General features: G+C 47.5%; 2 protein-coding genes across 3 annotated transcripts in view; one reads left to right on the top strand and one right to left on the bottom strand.

The window, feature by feature from the left end:
• Positions 1 to 23,631, top strand: part of ccnk (cyclin K) — a 39,728-nt gene that overhangs the window by 2,049 nt on the left and 14,048 nt on the right. For both annotated transcript variants that reach the window (XM_085938020.1, XM_085938021.1), the window contains exons 2-4: positions 7,994 to 8,099; positions 19,190 to 19,637; positions 21,281 to 21,345. The gene's annotated coding sequence lies outside the window, so the exon portion shown is untranslated. The remainder of the gene's footprint in view (positions 1 to 7,993; positions 8,100 to 19,189; positions 19,638 to 21,280; positions 21,346 to 23,631) is intronic.
• Positions 1,281 to 20,064, bottom strand: bcl11bb (BCL11 transcription factor B b). Its single transcript, XM_085938285.1, has 3 exons — positions 20,031 to 20,064; positions 19,167 to 19,550; positions 1,281 to 5,802 (listed from the first exon to the last, which is right to left on the bottom strand). Exons 1-3 carry the CDS (start codon positions 20,062 to 20,064, stop codon positions 3,749 to 3,751), a joined length of 2,472 nt encoding a protein of 823 aa, XP_085794411.1. The 3' UTR covers positions 1,281 to 3,748.

The raw sequence follows: 23,631 nt of genomic DNA on the forward strand, positions 1-23,631 counted from the left end.
TTCTCGGGCATGTCAAGATGGCGCCCCGGAATGTCAGAGGGGGATCGTTTGTCACGGCGAGCTTTTAAGACTTTTATGGTGACCTTTTTTTTTCCCCGAACATGTGCGGCGAGTCATGCGAGTCCAATTGTTGTGTCAGTAGTGGTGCCACGGCGAGGATGAGACTTGTGTGGGAACATGACATCCTCCCAGCGTGCGCATTTCTGCTGACCAGAAGACCCCAAAAAATCTCAACATGGCACCCAGATGTCAAACCTCCCTCCGCACACACTCCGGAATGTCTCAAAGACGAAAAAAAAAATCTCTTGAGCGTGGGCAATTTGTAGCTGCATTTGGATTTATTTTTAGAATATATCTCACCCTGGCAATTATTTCAGCGTGCTGAATTATGTATGATGCCGCCATGCTTCACGCTACCATGTGCCCTGACAATCCCCTTGTTTTTAATTTATTTATTTATTTGGGGGGAGGGGGGGTGTCAGAGAATCATTCTTCTCCACTCTATTGTCGCTCAGAGGTCGGGTCTGACTGATGTTGGCCCGATATCAAGAAATACCTCGAGGGTTTCCCTTACTTACGCTCCACTGTGGCAAGGCGCAAGACTGTCAAAAACCGAAAAGCTCTGCCTCATTTTCGCAGTCGTTTCATATCCAGGTCCAAATATTTCAGCCAAATTTGTGAAATTTTAAAAGCTTTTTGAATAGCCCAAAATGAAGTCGTTTTACTTTTTTTTAACTCTTGCGTTAGTTCTAAAAATTGCTCGTTAAAAAAAGTGAATGTTTAATGATAATAATTGTTGTAAACAAGCCAACGCGCTTCGCCGACTTTAGAATTGAGTCATTAGGTTTGTCCGGAAATGGATATAATTAGATTATTTTATTATTGTGTGCGCGATTGCTCCGGTGTGACTGGTGTCATTACAAAAAAGGGGAATAAAAAAAAAAGCGTGATTCATTCTCACGGAACGCATCCGTACGCATCCTCCATTCCCTACGTGCGTTGCCATGGGAACCGTGACGATGACTCCATCTCGGTGTCACAACAACAACAAAAAGAAAGACGCCGATGCCGAGCGTGTTCAATCATAGAGCAATTGCAACATTTATTGAAGTGTTGGCTTTCTTGTATTGATTTTTCAACACATTACAAAAATACATATATGCTCAAAACAGCAGGTGTTCTGAGATGACTTTTTTTTTGTTGTTTTTTGTTTTCACAACAATGCACTCCCACCCCACCCCACCACCCCCATTCCCTTCCCCTGCCCTCCCTTCCCACCGGAAATAAAAAGCAACAAGGGAAAAAAAAGTATTTTTGTACAAAGAGCCAAAGTTGTGAAAAGTGAAATCAGGGTCTCTTGTTTTTTTTTTTCTCTCCTTTTTTTTGTATCATCACAAGACCTTCGAGCAACCATGAGGACACGCGCGCATAAAAAACCTAAAACAAAAATGCTCTCAGTAGGTGGAAAAGTGTCCCTGCAAGTCCTCGCTTATTTTTATTAATTTTTTGTTTAGGAACAAAATATGGCACCTGACTTTGACATGATTGTGTAACTTTAAAGTCCCTCCACCAACATAGAAGACTTATTATTTGCACTAAGCAAGTACATTTCATGGCTGGCATACTTTCGTGTGAATTCCTGATCAAAATTCAGGGATTTTTTTTTCTTCCCCAAAGATTGGAACACAAAAGAGGACGAGGACATTTATTTATTTTTTTCCTAAATGAAATATGGCGTCTGCTGCTTTCATGTGGCTTTTGCTGTCTTCCCTCCCTCCTTAAAAGAAGATGCGGCCCGTCCAAAAAAAAACCCCAAAAACATATTTCATATGCTTCCAATTTGATTTGAATGACTCTTGTTTGCCTGGTCAAGGTCCCGCCGCCAATGCCGCTCACACATCTTCATCCCTCTGCCTTTCATTTTGACAACAAGTCGGGGAGGGGGACTCCTTCAAGGTCACGTAGCCAGATGTGCTCAACATTATCATAACTCCAATCTTTTATTATTTTGCGGTTATTTTCTTGCCTCCGTGTTCATTTTCATGCTGAATGGCTTTTGTTAAACCTCCTGTTACATGACATTGTCAGCCACAGAGGGAAAAAAAATGTTACTGGGTCAGTTTGACTCTGGGCGTGTGCAGGTAGCGTGAAATAAATCATTTTCCCGGATGTGCTGATGACACTAATTAAGCCGAGCACACGACGTTGATAAGAAGCTATTTAAAGGTGGTCACGTTGGCCTTGTGTGGGTGGGAAAATATCCAATATGTAGAAATATAGTCCCAAAAATGATTAACTCATTTCTAATCAATTTAATTGCAAAAAAAAAAAAAGAAACCTTTTTTGAGTTAAGCAGATACCACAAAATTATTTTCCCCTGCAACGTAATAGCATAGTTAAAGAGGGCGAAGGTGGGCGGGGCCTGAGGCAACAACGCACATTTTTGCACACACGCACGCACACAAACGGAATGACGACGCAAGCAGCTGGTCTTCTTGATTGTTTTTCGTACGCCTCTTTCGGAAAACAGTCGGGCGCATAGATGTTTTTTTTTTTGTTTTTTGATTTTTATTAACTAACCAAAAAAGGTCATCTATTTACATAAACGGGACTGTTCCCCTCTCACGTGGATCACAAGTAGTTTTAACTTAACAAGCAGACATATTAAATATGGTGGTTCAATCCTACATTGGCAAATGCATTAAGTGCAACTGTTTTTTTTTTTTCTCTCAATTGTTTTACGTCCTGGCCGACATCAAACACAGCAACTGTGTTTGCTTACAATTAAGCGCATGTTGTCACTTTATAATTTTTTTATTTATTTTTAAATCAATTATTGAGCAGTGCTGGAGAGGAGTGGGCAAGATTGTAGTCCGCTGCCGCATTTAGCATATAGAAAACATCATTTACTCACTCACGTGATAATAAACTTCCTTAGAGGACAAAACTAGATTATTATCATTGTTACTAAGGGTGACTCCTCGGCAATTATTTTTTAGAAAATTAAAAAAAAAAAAAAGCACATTAAAAAAACACACACACAAAAGATGTATCTGCACATGCCAAATGTTACCCAAAAAAAACAAAACAATAAATACAGAAATTATTGCACAGTAGAAAGGCTCCATGGAATTCCTTAAATCCTCAGAGGTGTCTGGACAAGGTTAAAAGTTTTAATATTCTCAGGCGACAGGGAAATAAAAAAAAAAGAAAAGAGAAAAGAAACATCAATCAGTTTAGTTTTTTTTGTTGTTTTTTTTGTTTTTTTTGTTTTTGTTTTTTACGTAAAGAGAGCTTATCCAGCCATGCCCCTTGTTCAAAGTAGTCATAGGAAAGATGTCTGCAGAGAGTCTCAGTCATCCGGGTCAGGGTAATCCTCAAAAGTTGAATCGAGGCAACTGGATTTTTGTCTTCGCTGTCTTAAGATATTTCAACTTTTGATCCAAAAGGATTCTTCAATTGTGGAGACTCTGCACTGTGCCAGTTTGTAAATTTTCAAAAAGTGTGGACGCTATTGCTGGGTAACATGTGAAATTAATTCTGTAAATATCCAAAGGTGGCAGAAAAAGAAATTACAATTAACTTCATCACTACTTATGACTGAATTGAAGAAGCCTTACGGACTAAAGTTGAAATCCATTTATTTTCCGGCCAGGAAGAGTCCAGTTGGCGCCATTCAACTTTTGCAGATCATAAGGGGAGATGAGTGCATGTACATGTGCTCTACGTTTGTGTGTGTGAGAGACGCTTAGCTTCGCTCGGCTTGCTCCAGTTTGACCTCGCTCGCCATCAAATGTTCGCCGTGCCACTTCTTCATGTGTTTTTCCAGCGTGCTGTAGACGCTGAAGGGCATGTGGCAGATGTCGCAGCGGTACACCTCCTTGCCGAACTGGCCGTGCGTCTTCATGTGGCGCGTCAGCTTGGAGCTCTGGGCGCAGGCGTAGCTGCACAGGTCGCACTTGTAGGGCCTCTCGCCCGTGTGGCTGCGCCGGTGCACCGTCAGGTTGCTGCAGTTCTTGAACACCTTGCCGCAGTACTCGCAGGTGTCGTTGCGCCGGTCTTTGGAGCTGGGCGGCCGGCCGGGCCCCGGTCCGCGCAGGAGGTGCGGCGTGCTGCTCCCGCTTCGGCCCGAGGCGCTGCCGCCCTCCATCAGCTCCCCCGGCGGCGTGGAGAAGCGCAGGCTGCCCGTCTCAGAGGAGGAGTGCTCTGAAGAGGTGGCGAAGGGGGACTGGCGTGAGTCCGTGAAGCCCAAGAAGGGCTCCCGGATGAAGTGGCGAGAGGCGGCGTACCCGGCCAGGAGCTGCGAGTAGACGTTTTCCGGCGAGATGAGCGGCAGAGCCGGCGGCAGTTCCAACTGCTCTCGCTCGATCTTGATCCTCTTGTTGTTGTTGGATGGGCTCAGGCTGGTGATGGGCGTGGGTCGGCGCTGGAAGAGTCCCGGGAAGGACTCGACTTCGGATACACCCATCCTGCCGTTCATCACGGGCCTGGGCTCAGGTTCGTCCGGCTCTCTCATGGGCTCCCTGTCGCTCTGCCGCTCTCGCTCCGGCTCACCCCCGTTGGTGCCGTCGCCGTTGGGCTGCCTCTCCATGCTCCTCTTGTTGGGGTTCAGTCTGAGATGATTGTCAAGATGGTTGTAGGGGTGCATGATGCCCACCCCGCCGCTCTCACCTACTCGCTCGGGGCCCAGGAGCTTCTCCTTGGGAGACTGCCTGGGCCCGTTTTCCCGGTTGGGGTTGAACTCTTGGGAGTCCTCGCTCAGGTTGGAATCCGGCCTTCCGTTCCTTAGCTCTTCCTCCTCCTCTTCTTCCTCCTCTTCCTCCTCCTCCTCTTCTTCCTCCTCCTCATTTTCCATCCCCGCCACTCTTCCGTCTGCCTCCCGGAGCTTGTCTTCGCCTCCGTCTCCTCGGTTTTCCGCCTCGGGGGAGTCGCCCATGGAGCCGGACTTGTTGTGCATGTGTGTCTTCATGTGCCTCTTGAGCTTGCTGGCTTGGGAGCAGGCGTGGTCGCACAGGTGGCACTTGTATGGCCTCTCTCCGGTGTGGCTGCGGCGGTGCACGATCAGGTTGCTCTGGAACTTGAAGATCTTGCCGCAGAATTCGCAGGATTTGGATTTCCCCGCCGACTGGTTCTGACCCTGTGAGTCGGGGGGACTGGAGGAGCCGTGCCCACCCTGGGGAGCGGGCGGCTGTGGGCCGTAGGTGAGAAAGGCCGGCGGCTTGGAGCCCGGCTGGAAGAGCGTGGGACTTAGCAGGCGGTGCATGGGTGGCACACGATTAGGAGACAAGGGCGGCGTGGGCCCTCCATTGTTGTTGGTGTTACCCGCCAGCTCCCTCAGACGCCGCGAGAAGTCCATGGACGGGGGCTCCATGGGGGTCAGGCGCATCACCCTCTCAAAGGCACTGGGGTGCTGGGAGAGGAGCCCCATCTCTTCCGGGCCCAGCCGCTCCAGCGGGGGCCTGGGAGGGGGCGGCGGACTCACAAAGGGCGGAGTGGCCGGGAGCCGGGTCTCCATGAAGCGCGGTGGCGGGGGGTGTTCCCTGAGCAAGGGTGCGGCCATACGCAGGAGGTGGAAGGGATTGTTGGTGTCGCCCAAGAAGGTGGGCAGGGGCGAGCGAGGCAGGGCGTCGGCGCCCGGCGGGGGCGGCAGGGCCATGCGGGGGGTGAGCGAGCAGTTGGCCAAGTGGTTGTCCAGGTAGATGCGGATTCCATGAGTGTGCTGGGCGTGCTGGAGGAGAAACCAGGCGCTCGTGAAGGTCTGCTTGCAGCTGGTGCAGATGTAGCTGGATGGCTCGTCTTTGTCTGCAAAGGGGGGGGAGGGGGGGGGGACACACAAGATATTTTGAGTTTATGTCCTTCATCCCAAACATTAAACACATATTTAAAGCAGATAATATCGACTAAAAAGACACATGGCTCTTCTCCATTGGGAAGACATTCTGTTAAAGTGTGTCTGGGGGGAATTTGACGGTGCGTGCTTTAGTAGACCTCGCTTTGTTGCAGCTGGAAGAATAAAAGATGGGGTGAGGGGGGTGTGGAGATTGTCTTGGTTCCTCTAATTGATAAATTAATTAAGAGAAAGACTTTTGTCCAGATAGTGTATGCGTGTTTGTCCGTTTGTGTGTGCATGCGTGCGTTTATTGGGGCTAATGCAGATGGCAGGTAGCGAGCGCCCTAAGGCCACCACACATTATGCAAATGTTGATGTCAGCCTCGGCTTTAATATACAGATCCATCTCGTCTGTTCTGTCATTTCCATACGGAGGCGGCAGGGGAAGCGGGATGGGGGGAGCATGCAAGGGAGGGGGGGGGTAAATATGCAATGTTAATATAAAAAGATGGAGGGGTGATATCGGACGAAAAAGCCAGGCGCACAAAAGAAAGCAGCGAGATGATTGCGTGACACGTTTTGGTGCAGTTACTGCCGCTGCAACACACACACACACACACACACACACACACACATTCAGACGCAGGCCAAGCGCACACGGCGGCGACCCTCATTGACAAATTGCTCGTCGGAGTGACTTAATAAGGCCAAATGAATCGATCAGTCACCGCGCCGAGGCCTTTGTTGGGATTTATCTAATTGAACGCAGACGCTTGCCTCCAAAGGCATCTGCATCTGCTTATGCAGCATCGCAAGCTACCGCCGCCCCTCGTTGGAGGCGTTTGTGGGCATGTTGTCAAATTTTGGGCTTGGATACCAGGAACCCCTTCGGCGGGCCTCAAATATCTTCCATGTTGATTTAAACTGGGACTGAAAGAGGGGAGACTCGTGTTTCTCCATCCGTGTCAGACAAAGGTCTGACTTTGGACTCGGGTCGTAGTCCGAGAGGCGGAGCAATTGAGGGTGGAACATTGAGATGTGGTGAAAGATGGAAAATGGCAGCTTCTTCTTTTCATACTCTGAACTGGATTTACTGGGGTCTGACCACGAATCTGTTTTTTTATCTTTATCCTCTTTAGGTGAAAATAAAACCAATCTCTAGTCAAATAATTTTTTCGCGTGTTATAATTTTTCATTTTAACTCCGTGTTTGTCGCTTGCGTCCGCTACAGGAAGCTGAATGAGCGCTGTGATCGGTTGAGCTCTGTTGGGTGTGTGTGTGTGTGTGTGTGTGTGTGTGTGTGTGTGTGTGTGTGTGTGTGTGTGTGTGTGTGTGTGTGTGTTGGGGGGGAGGGGGGTCAGCAAAGGCTAATGAGGAGCTCATTTACTGATTCTGTCACTTTTTCGCTGCTATTAGCGGAGATCTGTTGCACTGTTTTGGCTGGGAGGGATGCGACCTGACTCCCGCTACTAATGTGTGTGCATTTGAGTGTGCGCGAGTGGCGGGCTCCCTGCCTGTGTTTAGTTTGGCTTGGCTTCACACGGCCGCTTGGCAGCTCCGTGCTGGACAGCTTAGCAGCTTGGACGGGGAAACGAGAGCGTGAGATGCAAGGGGGGGGTGCTGGGGGCTGGCAGTATAAGGGGGGGGCTCGACTTAGTTGGGCACACACACACACGGAGTGTATTTACAAGCCCCCGAGGACCCGGTGGCTGTATAATCTGATCGCCAAACAAGGATCAATACGGCAAAATGTAGCGAGAGACGTCTTGATTTGTTGTTGTTGTTGTTTTTGTTTATTGTTGATTTTCCATCCATCACCGCGTGCCTACGAGCCAATAAATAAGTTATCCTTCCCTGCCGCCACCCTTCTTCCCCCTCCCCGGCCGCCACAAATTTGCATCTTGTCATAACTTAGCCCGCCGCGCCATAAGGGAGGTGTGTCGGCTAATAGAGTGACAGCTGATGGCTGCTGCCTAATGACCACCAAAGACACATTTCATCAACTTCTCGAACAAGCCAGAAATGGAGGGGAGGGGGTTAGGGAGGTGATGATAGCCCTTTGTGTATTTTTACGATTTCAGCTTCCACCTCAGCATATTGTTGATTTTCAACGAAATGTTTTTCTAGATGTTTTAACAGGATTCATTGTTTCTTCCTGTTTAGATTTGCATGGCTTCCTGCGCAAGACCGCAAGTAGGAAGTGAAGCGTGTCGGCCGTGTGCCCGATTGCAACCATCTTGGCTTCACTCGATTGCCCCGGGGAATTATCGTAAGTCTATTTTTATTGCATATTGTGCTGTGTAGTTTTCATTACAACTTATGTTGAAAATCAAAATGTATGAAAATCAAAAATAATAATGCCACACACACACACACACACACACACACACACACACACACACACACACACACACACACGGCTGGAAGGCCTCCTCATTCTTGCCTATTAGTGAATGAAGCGAGTCCGTGACTCATTTTACTCTGCTGCAATTAGAGGCTAAGCTCCGCCTACTGATGACCATGATTAAGTACACACACACACACACACCATCAACAATTACTTCTCTAGCTATCTAGATTCTGAGCTGGAGGCTTTCGGATAGACTGTCCAGGTGCGCGCGTAGACAGGCAAAGGTTTCCCAGGGAGGGAAGAATTAAAAAGGCGAGATCGGCTTGGGAGGGCCACGCCGGGCCGCATGCATCAAAACAAAAGCCGATGGCCAGGAGCCCTGCAGGAAGTAATTAAAAGACTGGCACATGTACACCGGCGCAGTTAAGGTGGGCCGCTAATAACATTCTCTTTCTCCTCCGTTTCTCTTCTTACTCCAACCGCCGCGCCAATTAAAGATCTGAGCTTTACATCACGTTTTATTCCTTCCAGATTGCCTTTTATAGCCGTTATTTTTGCCTTAAAGTACAAACAAAATGCCAGCCAATGGCTATCGACTGCTCGCATATGGCCGCCGTCGAGAAATGGGAGCGAGGAGCGAGTCGAGGAGGAGGCGCTGATGGTTGGGGGTGCGGGAAGGAGGTAGACAGCGGGCATATGGCGCAGACATGTGGATTTGTCTTTAATTTAGGAATTCACATATGCCGTCGCTCCCGCCATCCTCGCCTGTGTCGCAATCTCTCGCTAATCCACGCCGAAAAGCTACCAAATGGAAGCTCTCGTCGTCCCAACGTTGTTTTGGAGGACCGCCGCATTTTCGGGCTAAATATTGCAAAAGCCTACACAGCTACGATGCAAAACGTTTACTGGGCAGTCATAGAAGATCAAAATGTGTGCATGTGTGTATGGCTGTGTTTGTGTGGCATTCCCAGCGGGTTGCAGGTTGGCTGCACCATTCCGACATTCCATCAAGGGCGACGCGGCACAACACATTTACACTCCGAACAAAGCCGCCTGCAGGCGAGGCCGCTGGGACGCCAACCTGTCCCCGCCGGCCCCTCCCCATCTCCAGCCTCCACACACACACACACGCGTGTACACACTAGGGGGAACGCACTGTGCACCTGTCAGGGGTTAGCTGACACCTCTCCTGCTGGCAAAGCAGCTCCTCATTAGCATGGCTGTGATCTAGGGGTCCCCGGGGGGTCCCAACCTCCACACCTCGCCCCTGTGCCCAGCTCTACACCTCTGCTCCTCCTCCTCCTCCTTCCTCCTCGGGCTCCCACTCCGCTCTGATGGCTTGTTTGTCATAAAGGCGGCTAATCAAGGGGGCCACGGGGGCCGGGCAGATCAACCGGGGACGGCGAGCTGGGGTGAGAAGACGCCACTGCCGCCGCCTTGGTGTGTGTCCGCTGGCTGTCACGTGCATGGCGTATTGGGGGGGGGGGATTGGTACAGGACGGGCCGAGACGACAGTAGCAGGCAGGGGGTGAGGCACTCACACAGTGGGGCTGGCTCCATGTTAAATGAAACCAGCTTCAGCTTGCTAACCATATACATCTGTGTGTGTGTCTGTGCGTTTGCACGTATTTGTGTGTGTGTAGCCAATATGAGCGACTAAAAGGTCTGACGGCACAAAAAAGATTTAAAGCTGTCAACATGGTTGCGCTCGCCACGTATGAGTTCGGCAACTCTACACGGCACGTTTCATTCAGGCTCGACTAATTTGCTACCTGGTCGGGGAGTCGTCATAGAAAATCTAAAGCGGAGGTGAGGTTCCCCAAACTGTAAAGATTTAACATTTTAACATCTGACGGTTTAAAAAAAAAATAAAAATAAAATTGAGTTTGACAAGTGCATAAAAATGCAAAACATAAAATATTAGGGTGGTGTTGGCGAGGCGCCGGAAATGAGAAGGCCACCTCAAGATAGTGAAATACGTTTGTGCGGAAAGGAAATTAAACTGTTCATTTGCTTTCATTTTTGCCGAGATGGCGCGTGTACGCCGCCGGAGGCTACGAGGCCCATCTAGACGATGACAGCTGGATGCGCCAAAGCGTCCCAGCCGCCGCAAAGTGTCAAGTGAAAACTCCCACTAATTGAATTGGAAAGTTGGAAAGTCATGAAAACGCGATGAGTCAAGACCCCCTCCGTACGCCACCCCCACCCGTGGGTAAAAAAAAAAAAAAAAAAATTGCTTTTCTTATGTAACACATGTAATCTGTATTCCAAGCACCCCTGGAAAATGACTAAAATAAACCAAGATGTTCCCAAATTCCAAAACTCCCTGAATCTGGGAGAGCGGCTTGTAATTGGTGGAGAACCAGGAAGTGCATGACCTGTGGGGTCTGGCGCCACAAAATTGCGAGGACACTCGGCCCAAAAGGAAGAAGAAAAGAAAATTGGCATCTGTTAAGGAAGCCGAGGGAAAATGCTTTTATCGCCACCACCTGCCATTCTATTGTTAATAACGGAAACACCACCACTTAAAGGCGGCGTTGTGGAGCCGCGCAGCAGGCGGCGGCATCAAGGAAACAATGGCGTCATCGACGGCTATGACAAAAAAAGGCTCATCTTTAATAATAACAGGCAGGCGCAACAAGCAGAATGTGAAATCTTCCCCGGGAAAAGGTCACCCTCCGCCGGGCCTTTTAGTTGCCTTTGAACGGATAAAAAGCAGCTTTGACGACTTTGAGCGTTTTCCATCCAAATGAGCTTGAGCCCAGCCCCTGAGGGACGCCCGCTTTGTCCGGGCTGTCGGTGTCCCATTCACCGTCGTCGCGTTGCCTTTATTGACTCCGACGTGCTAATGCCGCTTAGACGGGTTGTTAGATGTTCAGAGCAAAGGCGCCCACGCCTTCCCCTTCTCTGGGAAGAGCGGCAGAAACTTCCAGCGCAATTTCAATAGGCCAACGTCCTTTTGATTGACTCGGACGAGGCAAACATAGTTTCCTCTTGTGGTCGGACACATCCTCCAGACCCGTTTAAGCATCTTCAGGCACTTGTAATGTTGCCCAGCTGGCTCGGACACTCGCGGTTTACACGCAGCCCGCAAGAAGCCTTCGGCATCTTGAGTAAATACAGCAAGTCGGTCCTTACTTAGTTCCCGAACACAGTCCCCCGAAGTTTTTGTGTTAAAACTTATATTAGTCGGGATGCCAATTTGCCAGTGAGCTAATTAGCGCGTGCGCTAACGCAAAAAAACAAAACAAAACCAAAAAAACAATGTGACGTGATTGCGATGGGTTCCGCTCAAGCATAGCGCCAAATTGCAGCCGGCTAAATGTTCGCTAAATTGATTAGCGGAGTGTCGGCAAACGTCTCCGCTAATCAATTAATGATTTTTTTTTAAAACAATACCCCTAATCAAGTCTTATTCACTCGTCACTTAAAAGAATTTGCTACACGGATCTCATGTGCGACGTGACACAAAACATTCGAGTGGCGGCTATACGACACCCATACAGCAGTTCTCAATTTGTGAAGTGGAAATGAACTGACGTTAGCCATGCTAGTAAACTAGCAAAGGCGCTTTGATATAGCAAGCGTCTCGTCTTTCTTTTACCAGCTGTGGACGTGCTAACTCTTGTAACAGCTCGCATACGTACTTTTTATTTCACGCCGCTACCGTTGGGATCGTTCTGTCAGTTGGGTCGCCGTTATCGACGTCCACAACAACGGCACTCGGTTAGCATTGGTAACGGATCTGTTGCCTTGTTTGGCGACTCTTGACGTTGGTTCCCATGGCCCGCTGAAAACACAAACATCTTTCATCTTGCGTCTTTTGCTTTTCACGCCGCGGGTCCTGAAACCTTCCCAGGTGCGTCCAACTGCCTCGACGGCGCAAATAGAGACATGCTCGTCCCTCGGCGCGGACACACCCTGCGCATAGTTTTCCCTAAGTGTGTGTGTGTTTGACTGGTCTCCGTTTGGCCTCGGGGCCTCCCTGGAGAATTTTGTGTGGCCTCTCTTTCGCTCTCTCAATTGGTTCTCATTATCTCTCTGTCTTTGCGGCTGTTATCACGCTGATACATTTCCTGCTGTTGGCACGGCTCCTGCATAGCTGATGGTTAAAAGAAAGCTGCTTTCATCTCGCCATTGCCTTTAGGACACACACACACACACACACATCCACACACGCATACGTATACAAATGAGCAGGGGTGGCTTGGTTGGGGCCAGCATTGCCCCCGCCAGACCACAGGCCCAGACAAGCTCCACTGGCACATATCAACCTGATAGCATCTCCACTTTATTTCATTTTGGAAAAGACAGGAAAGGGGACGGGGGGGGGGGGGGCGTGGAGATTTTGAAGTCCGACGGGTTCGTTTAGGCAGGCAGACGTGGCACCACGCGACACATGTTGTGTTGTTCCGCACTTAAATCATTGCGCCCGCCTAATAAAAAGCAGATTTACATTTCTAATGAATAAAGCCAGCAGTCAAATTGTCCTCATAATCCTCTTATTTATTTAAATAACCTCCACACAAGTCCTCTCTCACACACTCACACGCCCCAAAAGGAAAATATAGAAAACATGCAAACAGTTTTAGGGCTGTAATATTTCCCAGATATGTCTAATCATTTCTGCCCACCCTCGTAAATTTTAGAAGCCCTCGCAGCCACAACAAAAAGGAGATGCTGCTTTTTATTCTCGAATAAGTCACTTTAGTATGCACTTTGTGCTTCTTGCCTTTTTATTTTTTATTGTTTTTTATTCCTTCATTCAGTTACAAGTTTTTGATGTGACTATATACATACAACTTTGCTTAATGCTAACACACAATTCAAAATGCTATCAACGGGCTAACAAAAGTAGCATCAATAGCGCTGCAATCCATATTTGAACATATTTATGCAGCAGATTCAACCAATCTGACAATACTCGCAGGCAAATATTTTTTATCCCCTACGACTGAGTCACTCCGAGCTGCACTTACTTCATCATGACACACAAATTCTTAACATTTTGTTCAATGATGTCACTACTGTATGTATTAGTAAAGTACAAAATTATAGAGCGCTATTTTCCTTGTTAGTTTTCTAGGGGGGGAGCTCGTACTGACGAACGCATTCCCAATAAACTGGCAGCCAAATATCACAACGAGGAATTTCCCCGCTGAGATGTTTGCATTTACCACCATCTTGCGTTTTTGCGTCACCATAATTGCACAAGACAAGTAAGTGGATGCCGTGAGGGAAGTTGTGGGGGGGGTATTATGGGGTGGGGGGGGGGGGGGGTGTAAGTGCAGCATGAAAAGCTCTCAGCATCTTGGCGGCGGCTAAAAAGCCAAATAAACGGCGTCACCGAGCGGGGCGCTAATGAGATAAGAGGAGGAGGCGCCGACGTGAGGAGGCGTGAGGCGGTCCGAAGCGCTAATAAGACGAGTCGCTTCCTTTTTTTCGCAGCCGCTAATGGCGCTAGTAGGACCCCACAATTGCACATCATATTCGGGCTCTCGGATTTGCCGTAATGGCGTCGTACAAAACAGCAAGGCGCTTGGTTACGAGTGTAAAAACAAGTTGGCTTATTCTTATTTTGGCCTAAGAATTTATATTTTTTTTGCAGTATTAAAAAAATTCTTTCCTAAAAAAGATCTCCTAAAATTGTTGATTCTACTCTTTTTCTTATGAAAATAAATTAAAAAAAAATTGGGGTAAAATTGCTTTAAGATTTTTACATTTAAAATTGAAACAGATAAGGGGTGGGGCTGCGGCCACACCATTTTATTTTGTGTTGAACACGGCAATTGTGTGGGGGAAAGAAAATTGGGAGGCGCGAGCTTCTCTTAATTCTACACCCCCCCTCTCCCCCCTCCCTCCGGAGCAGAGAGTGCACGCACACATCTGGAGCGCGCGGCACATGCTGCAAGTTAGCGGTGGCGCTCGCACTCCAAATTAGTGGCCACTTTTATTCCCCCGCTGTGGTAGGAAAATATCAAATCTGCTGCCATATGAGTGCCATAAAGCTGCTTGTGCTCCGTTTGATGCCTTCATGTGGGACTCCTTAACTTTCGTGCACGTATGTGTGTGTCTTTGTGTGCGCGTACGTTTAGCGAATGTCGGTCTTGTCAGCGTATTCAAGCGTGCATTTTTCCACTGGTGGCTTTTTAAGCTATCTTTTCTTTATGGCTTTTTAAGCTCGGCAGATTCAACCAAACGTGTATTGCTAATTTCTCTTAGCTTGTCCAGGGCGTTTCACATTGCATACTAGCATTAAGCTAACCAAATGTTGTGGTCTAGGTGCTATATTTTTGTTTCTCTTTTGTTTCATGGCTCAGTTGATAAAAGTAGCATCTGCGTAATTGCAGCGGTATGCGATGGTAATGTATGTTAGTCACAATCGACTGTATGCCGTTCTCTCTCCCCGTGTGAGTGTGTGTGTGTCAGGTGCGCACATGAACCGACATGACCCCATTGGATGGAGCCCACTGTACCTACACACACACACACTCACAAAAGAGGCAGAGATCCCCCCGGGATGGTCCCGTCTGAGGGTCCGTCCGCATGCAGGCATCAACATGCTCACTGCCGTTTTGGGACGTGGCTCATGAGCTCATGACTGCAGACTAAAATTGACAGTGTCGCTTAGCTTTGTTTATGCTGCTTTTTTTTTTTTTTTTTTTTGTAATAGCAGCCAAAAGCTGTTACTTTCAGCGACATTAAGAAAAAAACTATTCTTGTAATGTTATGATTTTAATCTTGTAAAATTGTTGAACGTTAAAAAACATTGGCCATACACATACATAAATCAGTATATATTTATTTTAATAACATTTTATTTTTTAAAATGAATATTTGTAAAAAAAAAAAAAAGAAAAGCATTGTTGTAAAAAATAATTTATTCGAATATCATTATTTTTTGGCAATAATACATTATTGTCGTACGTGATGTGCTGATTTTTTTTTTTCCGGTGTTATCTATCTATCTATCTAAATTTTCCTGAAATAAGACTTTACCCTCAATAATATAGTGCATATTTAATATTTAAATATTGTGACTTTGTTGCCTTAAAATCCTCCACATTTTCTTTCCAATTTTCTCAAATAGTGGTTACCTCCTATGATGCCCTATCTATCACTCCCCCCACAGTCACGGATCGCGTTGAATTCAGCCCCGAAAAAAAAAATCCCGGCCAACCTCGACACGATTCCCACGTTGTCGTCCGAGTTTGTGTGCGGCCTTATTGGTGTTTACTTCCTGTTTACGCGTGTGCCACGCCGTCCTCAAGGAGGTCAAAACATCCCCGAAACGCGTGCGCACCCCCCCCATATGTCATGCATGCATTCCGATTGAACATGTTTTTCCCGATTTAATCTGCCACTTGACAGCGCGCACACACACACACACGCGTAGTCCTCCACATTTGTAGCTACAAAAAAGGCATTAGAGTGAGGTCGGAATCATAAACAAGTTAGTGTTGCTTGTGAAAAAAAAAAAAAATTGCTTAAAATGGAAGCAGCGTACTCTCTGCGCTCCCCACTGACTCACGCGCACGCACTAAAAGAGAAAACCAAAATAGACGCACAAATGCCTCGCAGCAGACGTAAGATGGATACACTGGCACGCTTTCAAAACACTCGATTTTGTAAACACACACACACACACACACACGTGCTGAACACACGCACGCAAACATACACAAGTGGCACCGCGTTCACCCCGAATGGCAAGCCGTGAGCTTGGACATCAAAATGAAGCAAGTTTCTTCTGGGGTTGAAGAGGGAGGGGGGGGGGGTGAAGAAAACAAAATCATCGGGAGTAATTAACGCATTTTCATATGCAAATGTGATTAATGCAAAACTACAAAGTCATTATGCAAATGAGCTTTTCCTTGAGCCTCTGTACAAATATTCGCCGCTCAAAATCAGGGATCAGTCTCGCCATCTTTTTTTATCTAACACCCCCCCTACACACACACACACTCTTCCCCTCGTTCTCGCTCCCTCGTAGAGATAATACATAAGTAGCATGTGAAGTTATTGGCAAGTGTGTGTGTGAGAATGTTAGTGCGCGCGGGCGTGCACGCCGCCTTCTGATTGCGGGGCTGCTCGGCACTGGAGCGAGACAAGGAAGCGGGCGCACAGGGGAAGGTATGAATATGCAAAAGGCTGATTGCTTTTCATGATTAAAGCCTATTTAATATGCAAATGAGAGCAAGCCAGGTGATTAAAAGAGCACTGGGTGGTGGGGCACAAAAAAAAAAATCACATTCACCGTTTGACCTCTTAGGCCGGCAAAAGTCATTTTTACTTTTGGCTTCACTCTATAAGATAACAATTGGGGGGGATATCAATATTGTAATATGGTATCGCAGAGTACTGTGATTTAAATATATTGATAGAGGTCACACCGAAATTTATCACTTTTGATCAAGTATTAAAATGCAATATTGGCACCGTGCGATCACAAATGATCGCATCAAATATCGCCATTATGATTCGGAACAGCCTTCAAAGCAACATCGATGCGGCAGGGCCCAACGGTCCGGGCAACTCAAGTGGGTCGCCCCGCCTACGCCTACGCCACCTCCTCCGTTCCCAAATGAAAAGAAAGAAAAAAAAAAAGTTGACAGCCCGTCGACGCCAAGTGGACGAAAAGGCGGCAAGAGAGATGTTTGAGGATGTCGCTGTCACCGCCGCGTCTTATGAAATATTCACCCCCTGATCTCTTTTGCGCTCCGTGTGTGTGTGTGTCCGCGCACGTGGGTGTGTGTGTATATTTGGGCGCTTGTCACGTTGTGATGGCGCGCCTCAAAGTGTTCCGGGGGGGTGCGCCGGTGGCCGTCCTGGGAGGAGGTTCAAAGCCGGGACAGGCTCATCTCGGGTATCATCCTGACACGCCACGCTTCTTCACAAACGCGCACGCACGCGGATGTGAAATATTAGCATAGCGACACTGGCTCGCCCGCCAGACAAAAAGGCCAGACAGGATGTTGTAAAAGCAGGTGGAAAAAAGACGGCGAGGGCCAAGGGGTGAGCACATGTTCGCCGTGTAGGCTGCAAACCTCAGCTGTCGAGCAGACGGCCCAGGTTTCGCGCATGAGCCGCTAACGCTTTGCTCGTCCATAATTGGCCCTCGCTTCGTTCGTCCAAGTTGGCCTAACAAACACTCACCAGCCACACACACTCGCCAGTCCGGTACGGTTTGTTAATCTGGTCGCAATATATTTGGGGCATCTTGACAAAAAACAAAATCATTTTTCAACCAACAAAAGACAATGACAGGATCTCCTCTAGGTAATTAGGCGTCCCTTGAGAACAAAACTCGCGGAGCAACCAAATACTTTAAAAGGAAACACCGACTGGCCACTTCATTAGGTGCACAGAAAAAAAATAAAAAAAGATAATAATGTTGAGTTTTGATAGAGGCTGTCAGATAAACATTTATTGGCCAATCTTGTGTTCTCATTTTGGTTAGCATCACACTGTGCGCAGACAGACTAGCATCAGCTTGTGCTCATTTACTTTATGAACTAATTGTAGAGCGGCTAAAAATAACCAGACAAGCCGGAATACCTCAAAAGTTGCTCATTAAAAGATTTCCAGGAAGGAGCGAGGAATTTTTTTTTTTTTTTTCTCCCCCGAAGTGACAAGCGATGTCGATTGAGGAGCTGTCGTACGCTGTTTACGAAATAAACATAGAAATATAAAGAGTTTGTCACGGGCGCGCACACTCTCATTGGTGCAACATCTAAAAATGTGCTCGCCGTCTTTCACAGGAAGCCGATGTGCGAACCTCAAGGAAAATAAATTTCACACACCGTGGTGTTTATGCGCGTGTCAAATGAAATGTAAAATAATTGCAAAAGAATATATGGTGAAAATAGCCGCAGCTTGTTTTATATATGTATAGTTATAAAATACATATAATGTAACATTTGTCATCACTGGGACAAAATCAATGTGTGCTATGTGTTTTGATTTGTGGCTCAAAATGACGGCTGTGTGTGACTAATTTAACCAGCAGCACATTTTGAACGTCCTCTCTCCGAAACGAGTGTGACATCACGTCTGCGCTAATTGTTTCCGACGTGGAAATTGTAAATTATCAAAGCTCCCGTAGACGTAATCCCCCACCCGGATGGCCATCACTAACTTGACTCCCCCCCCCCACCTACCGTGATCAGATTAAGAATCCCCCTCCCCTCAGCACGATGAATTTTTATTTATTAGCTCGTTTATATGAAACGATGATTGTTTTAAAACGGCGGCTGCTGCATTTAGGAAGCGTGGGAGGCGGAGGTGTCCTACTCATCACCTTCTTCCTCACCCTTTACAATTGGTTTTAACTCAAGACCTCCTGCAGGCCTGTGTGGGTGTGTTTGTGCGTGCGTGCGACACAACACACACTCTCACGCACGCACACACACACACACACTCAAGTCAGACTAATGAAATCATCTGTGGCTACATTAATCCCTCCTGAAGGCCACAGTCAAAATAACAGGGATTCTTTTAAATGCAGCTATCTTGCACAGACAGGTGACACACACACGCACACACACATTCTAAAAAGAAGCTTATCGAAGCAGTTTTCTGATGTGTACCAGCCAAAATGCCCTCGCAAAGAAAAAAATGCCGCCTTTACGACAGTGTGATGTCAAAGTTTGTCGCACACGACCGAAGAGAGCTTTTCCTAGCATTTTGCGTGTCAACCAGCCAAAATGTCCCTGCAATTTAAAAAGTCCACAAGTGCGTGTGTGTTATACATACTCAAGTCTGAAAGTGGCTAAAATGTCTTCATAATGAACAGTTAAGCCACAATGACGGAAAGAAATGCGGAGAGGAAGTTTTCCGGTGTCCACCAAACAAAATGTCCTCGCAACACACACACACACACACACACACACACACACACACACACACACACACACACACACACACACACACAAAAAACTGCTCAGCTACGTACTCAAAGACAAGTACAGATGTCTGAACTCGTACCTCCTTTCTCTTGTTTCGGGCAGATCCCCTTGGCCGGAGTCAGCCTCCTGTGGGCGTCGTCGTCCCTGCTGGGCGTCACCTGCACACCCACCTCCACGGGCAACATCGGGGCTCCCCTCCCCATCTCCAGGGCGTGGCCCCGCGGGAAGATGGGGATGCTGGCGGCGCCGCCCGCCTCCCCGGGCTTGGCGGAGAAAGAGCCCGGCGCCCCCTGCGGGGGGCCGCGGCACAGGCGCCGCTTGTGCTCGATGAAGACCAGGATGTCGCCTAGCGGGAAGTTGGTCTGGCACTGGCCGCACGTCAGCAGGTCGTGCTCCTCGGCCCCCCGGAGCGCGGCGGCCGGGACTGGCGACGGGGATCTCGCCGTGGCGTCATTGGCGTCGGCTGCGGGAGGAGGAGCACGACAGTTGAGTTATTCTCCAAGATGGAAAACTGAGAAAAGAAGACTGCAAAAAAAAAAAAAAAAAAAAGGTACCACAAATGATCACAATGTGTGTTGAAATCGAAAACAAAGGGGATTGCTACGCAGCCCAATTGAGAAAATGTTTTGTAGTTGCCACACTATGCCACACGACGGCATGGCACTTTTTCCCCACAATCAAACTGAGTGAAGCTCCTCATCTCACTTCAGCTAGCTTTATGCTCGCGGTTGATGTTCGCCATCACACACACACACAAAAATTGCGGTGGCGAGATAACCTGATAAGAGCAACCCGTCGCCACCGCACGACCTAGTCGTTCCCTCGCAAGTGCCGATCGAGTTCATGGAATACATCCGGCACCTGCTCGACTTATCCGCCGCACATCGGCGTGGGTGCCACCAGAAACACGTCTGTACCATGTGCGTGCGTGCATGCGTGTTACGTGTGGCCAGGAAGCGCTTCATCTCTCGGTGCATGCTGGGTTTCCGCCGGCGGCCTTTGCTTCGTTTGCAGAGCTCACACACACACACACACACACACACACACGACAAGGCCGCATCTATCGTGTGTGTGTGTGTGTGTGTGTGCGTGTGCGTGTGCGTGCAGGTGAGTCAAACAGTGTATCCTCCGCAGACATAAAATCTATAGAAGGTCCCGTTACCAGAGTAAATCTCATTCTTCACACATCTGACACGGACATTAATAACCATCGCGCTCACACTCACTTAGTCCCTCAGCTTAGCGCAAATCCCTAACGGACAACCTCAAAAAAAAAAAAAAACTCCTTTTCCCCAAGCCGGAAGCTCCGAGCGGGCTCCAGGTGTCTTGGGCCAACGTGCACCCAGGGAGAGGCGCCGATGCCCGGGAGAGATGCACAGCCTGGAACATCCATCTCGCTTCTCTCCAAACACGACACCCCTAATAATTGCTAAGGCAAAGATAACCGCTGTGTGTGTGTGTGTGTGTGTGTGTGTGTGTGTGTGTGTGTGTGTGTGTGTGTGTGTGTGTGTGTGTGTGTGTGTGTGTGTGTGTGTGTGTGTGTGTGTGTGTGTGTGTGTGTGTGTGTGTGTGTGCGCGTTATCAGCGCAAAGATCCTAAACTCCCTTATCTCTCGTCTCAAACTGTCAGAGCCTAGTTCCTCCTCCAAACTTGCCGTCACACTCGGTTTATCCGTCCCCCAATTTTTCCCCAAATGTTTTGCTATTCATTCACCCTGGCGCACCCCCACCTCAGCCCCCGTTCCGCTCCCGACATGGAAGGCTGGCGCGTCGCCAGATCATTTCCATCTCATCATCTTTGGCGGCGGCGAAGGAACACAAACGCATATTTACCTGCGGATCACACAGCTTGTGGCCGCCGTTCATCGGGAAAGGCTAATAGATGCGCGCGGCGGCCATATTGGACGCGTGCACGTGCGACGTATATTAGACGCAAATCTCCCAGCTAACAACACGGCATGTTCCTATTTGCGGCCGAGACGGCGAGACAGGTGGCGAGATGGCAACGGCGGGGGGAAGCCGTCCAAGCCGACTTTTGAAAAACTGAATATGCTAATCGCAAACACAAGTTTCATTTATCCGACCAATAGGATGCAACATGAAATGCAAAAAATATTCAGTTTGTGGGGTTTTTTTTTAAGCACACTTCTAATTTGTTAAATAAATTAATATTTTTTTTATTTATTTCTTTTAGCTCGTCATTGACGCCAGGCCTCACCGACGAGACTCGTTGGTCCTCCTTGTGTCACTTGGGCCGAGGTAAGCTATTGTTTGTTAACCACATTTGTTCACTAATTTTCCCAAACTTGTGAGGCTTGTTGAGTTGACGCCCGTATCTTAAATGTTTTCTCAAAAGTCCAGTCAACCAAAAAGTCAAGTTTCTGCGATTTCAAGGAACCTTCAAAATGTACTACAGTATTTGCATTCGGCCCTTCTTCTCACCTGTGTGGAAGTGCAGCACGTGAGCGTGGAATGTTTGCAAAGGGGCAGTGAGTGTGTGTGTGTGTGTGAGGGTGTGTACGCGCCGACAAACACGCGCATAAGCAAGGGTGTAAAAATGAAAACACGCTCAAGTCTGTAGCGGTGCGAGAGCCTGTCAAATACGCGGTTGAGCCGTGAAACTCAAAGCTGCTTGGCCCGCCCGCTCTCTCTCTTTCTCACACACACACACACACACACACATACAGAGAAGGGAGTCAGGCAACCTTTGAGCGCCCCCTATCTTCCACTAGCATCACTACCGCACCTCAATTTTCAGAGAAGCTCAGCCAACTATTATTTGTCAGTGCATTAACAAATGACACGTGCTTGTGATTAAGTGGCTTTTTTTAACCTGTGCTAATGCTTTGTGTTTAGTTTTCTTATGATATACCCAAGAAATGTTTTTTAAAAAATCATGCAACAATGTGCATTTCACTTTTTTTTTTTTATTCAATTTTCGGAATCCCCCAAATCACATTCTTATTTTTATATAACCCAGAGCTAGATAACAATTTATTTATTTTTATTTAGTTTTCAAACGTTTTTCAGATCTGTGCTTTATAACTGAACAGCAACAATTAGTTTTCAATGCCGGAGCACAGCGTGAGTTCATTGGGCCGAACAATTTTGAAAAATTATCTCATTTCACCCCCACCCCCAATTCAACAAATACAAACAATTAATTAAAAAGTATTACAATAAAAATCACGTCAACTTTTCATGCTTTATGAAACAAACTTTCAACACGTCGACATCACTTCTCAAACGTTATCTCGCTGAGATCGAAGTCTTTCCCCAAATGACAGCCATTACAATTAGAAAACTGCCTTTGACAATTTAAATTCAATTTATTGTTCAGCCCTACAGTAAGATGATATCTATCCTATAAAATATAGCTTACAGTACCAATACGCTACCGAAACGTTCTCTATATTTGGATTGGGAAGGCAAGTGTTTATTTTTTTGTTTTTTTAAAGCTAAGAATGATTTTTCCCATTCTTAACCTCATTTGAGCCCTGGCTTTGTTCCACGAGCGTCGTTTATGCACCGGCGGAGGTTGTTCAAAGCGAGCTGGAGGGGGTGTTTTGCGAGCTTACATCAGCGGCCTTTAATAAATCTCATAAAAAAGCCTAATGATGGCGGCCAAGACGATCTAAACGCTGCCTGGCCGGGAGGGGGGCAAAAATTCCCAGCGAGGTCTGTCAGTGGAATTTAGAGGAAAGAGAATTTTTATACAAAACGGCCATGCTGCTCACGCACCCCCCCCCCCCCCTGCTTTGTCTTTGTTTGCATTTTCCTAGGGAAAAAAGAAACACACAAGTACGCCCCCAGGGTGGTGCAGGGGATCGGGTGGGGCGGGGGGGGACTCTTCTTCTTTGCCCCCCCTCAAAAAGTGTCCAATTACAAAGATCAGCGTCAAATTTAGCTCACTTTTGTTTTGTATTTTTGATGGAATTCTTTTGATCAAAAAGTTGATGTGAAATTTTAGCATCATTGTTTTGCTGATTTTATTTTTTGCTTGTATGTGGGGGTTTTTTTTTTTTCATTTTTTATTTCTTCGCCTTTTTGTGTGTTTCTTTTTTTACTTTTTTGCCAACAATATTTGTATCCTTTTGTTTCTTATATCCCAAACTAAAATCCTTTTAGCAATTTGTTTAATATGTGTTTGGCTTCTAGATATTTTTTTTCCAAGGTTCATTGAGAAAATTTAGAGAAAAGGGAATTTTTAAGCCAAAATTCTCACTCCCCTCCCCTTCTTGTTTTTCCCAGCAATACACACGCACACATTATATACCCCGGGGGGGAGATGGGGGCTAGGGGCTGGGGAGGGGGGTGATAGGGCTGCTCGCATGTTGGTGATTCTCGCTCCCGTCGGGAATAAACGACACCGGCGACGACATCGCAGATGGTTGCAATCAAAAATTCAAACGACAAGCGGCCTCGCTTTAGCCTCCGCCGCCCCCGCAGGCGGGGGGGAACGCTCCGGACGGCCGAGCCTCCGCAGACGACGAGGCATGACGTGGCAAGATAGGCATCGGCGTTTGACAAACTTTTCCGCGATAA

Source organism: Syngnathus leptorhynchus, chromosome 18 (genome assembly GCF_054491065.1).
Source record: "Syngnathus leptorhynchus isolate UIUO chromosome 18, UIUO_Slep, whole genome shotgun sequence".
NCBI lineage: Eukaryota > Metazoa > Chordata > Actinopteri > Syngnathiformes > Syngnathidae > Syngnathus > Syngnathus leptorhynchus.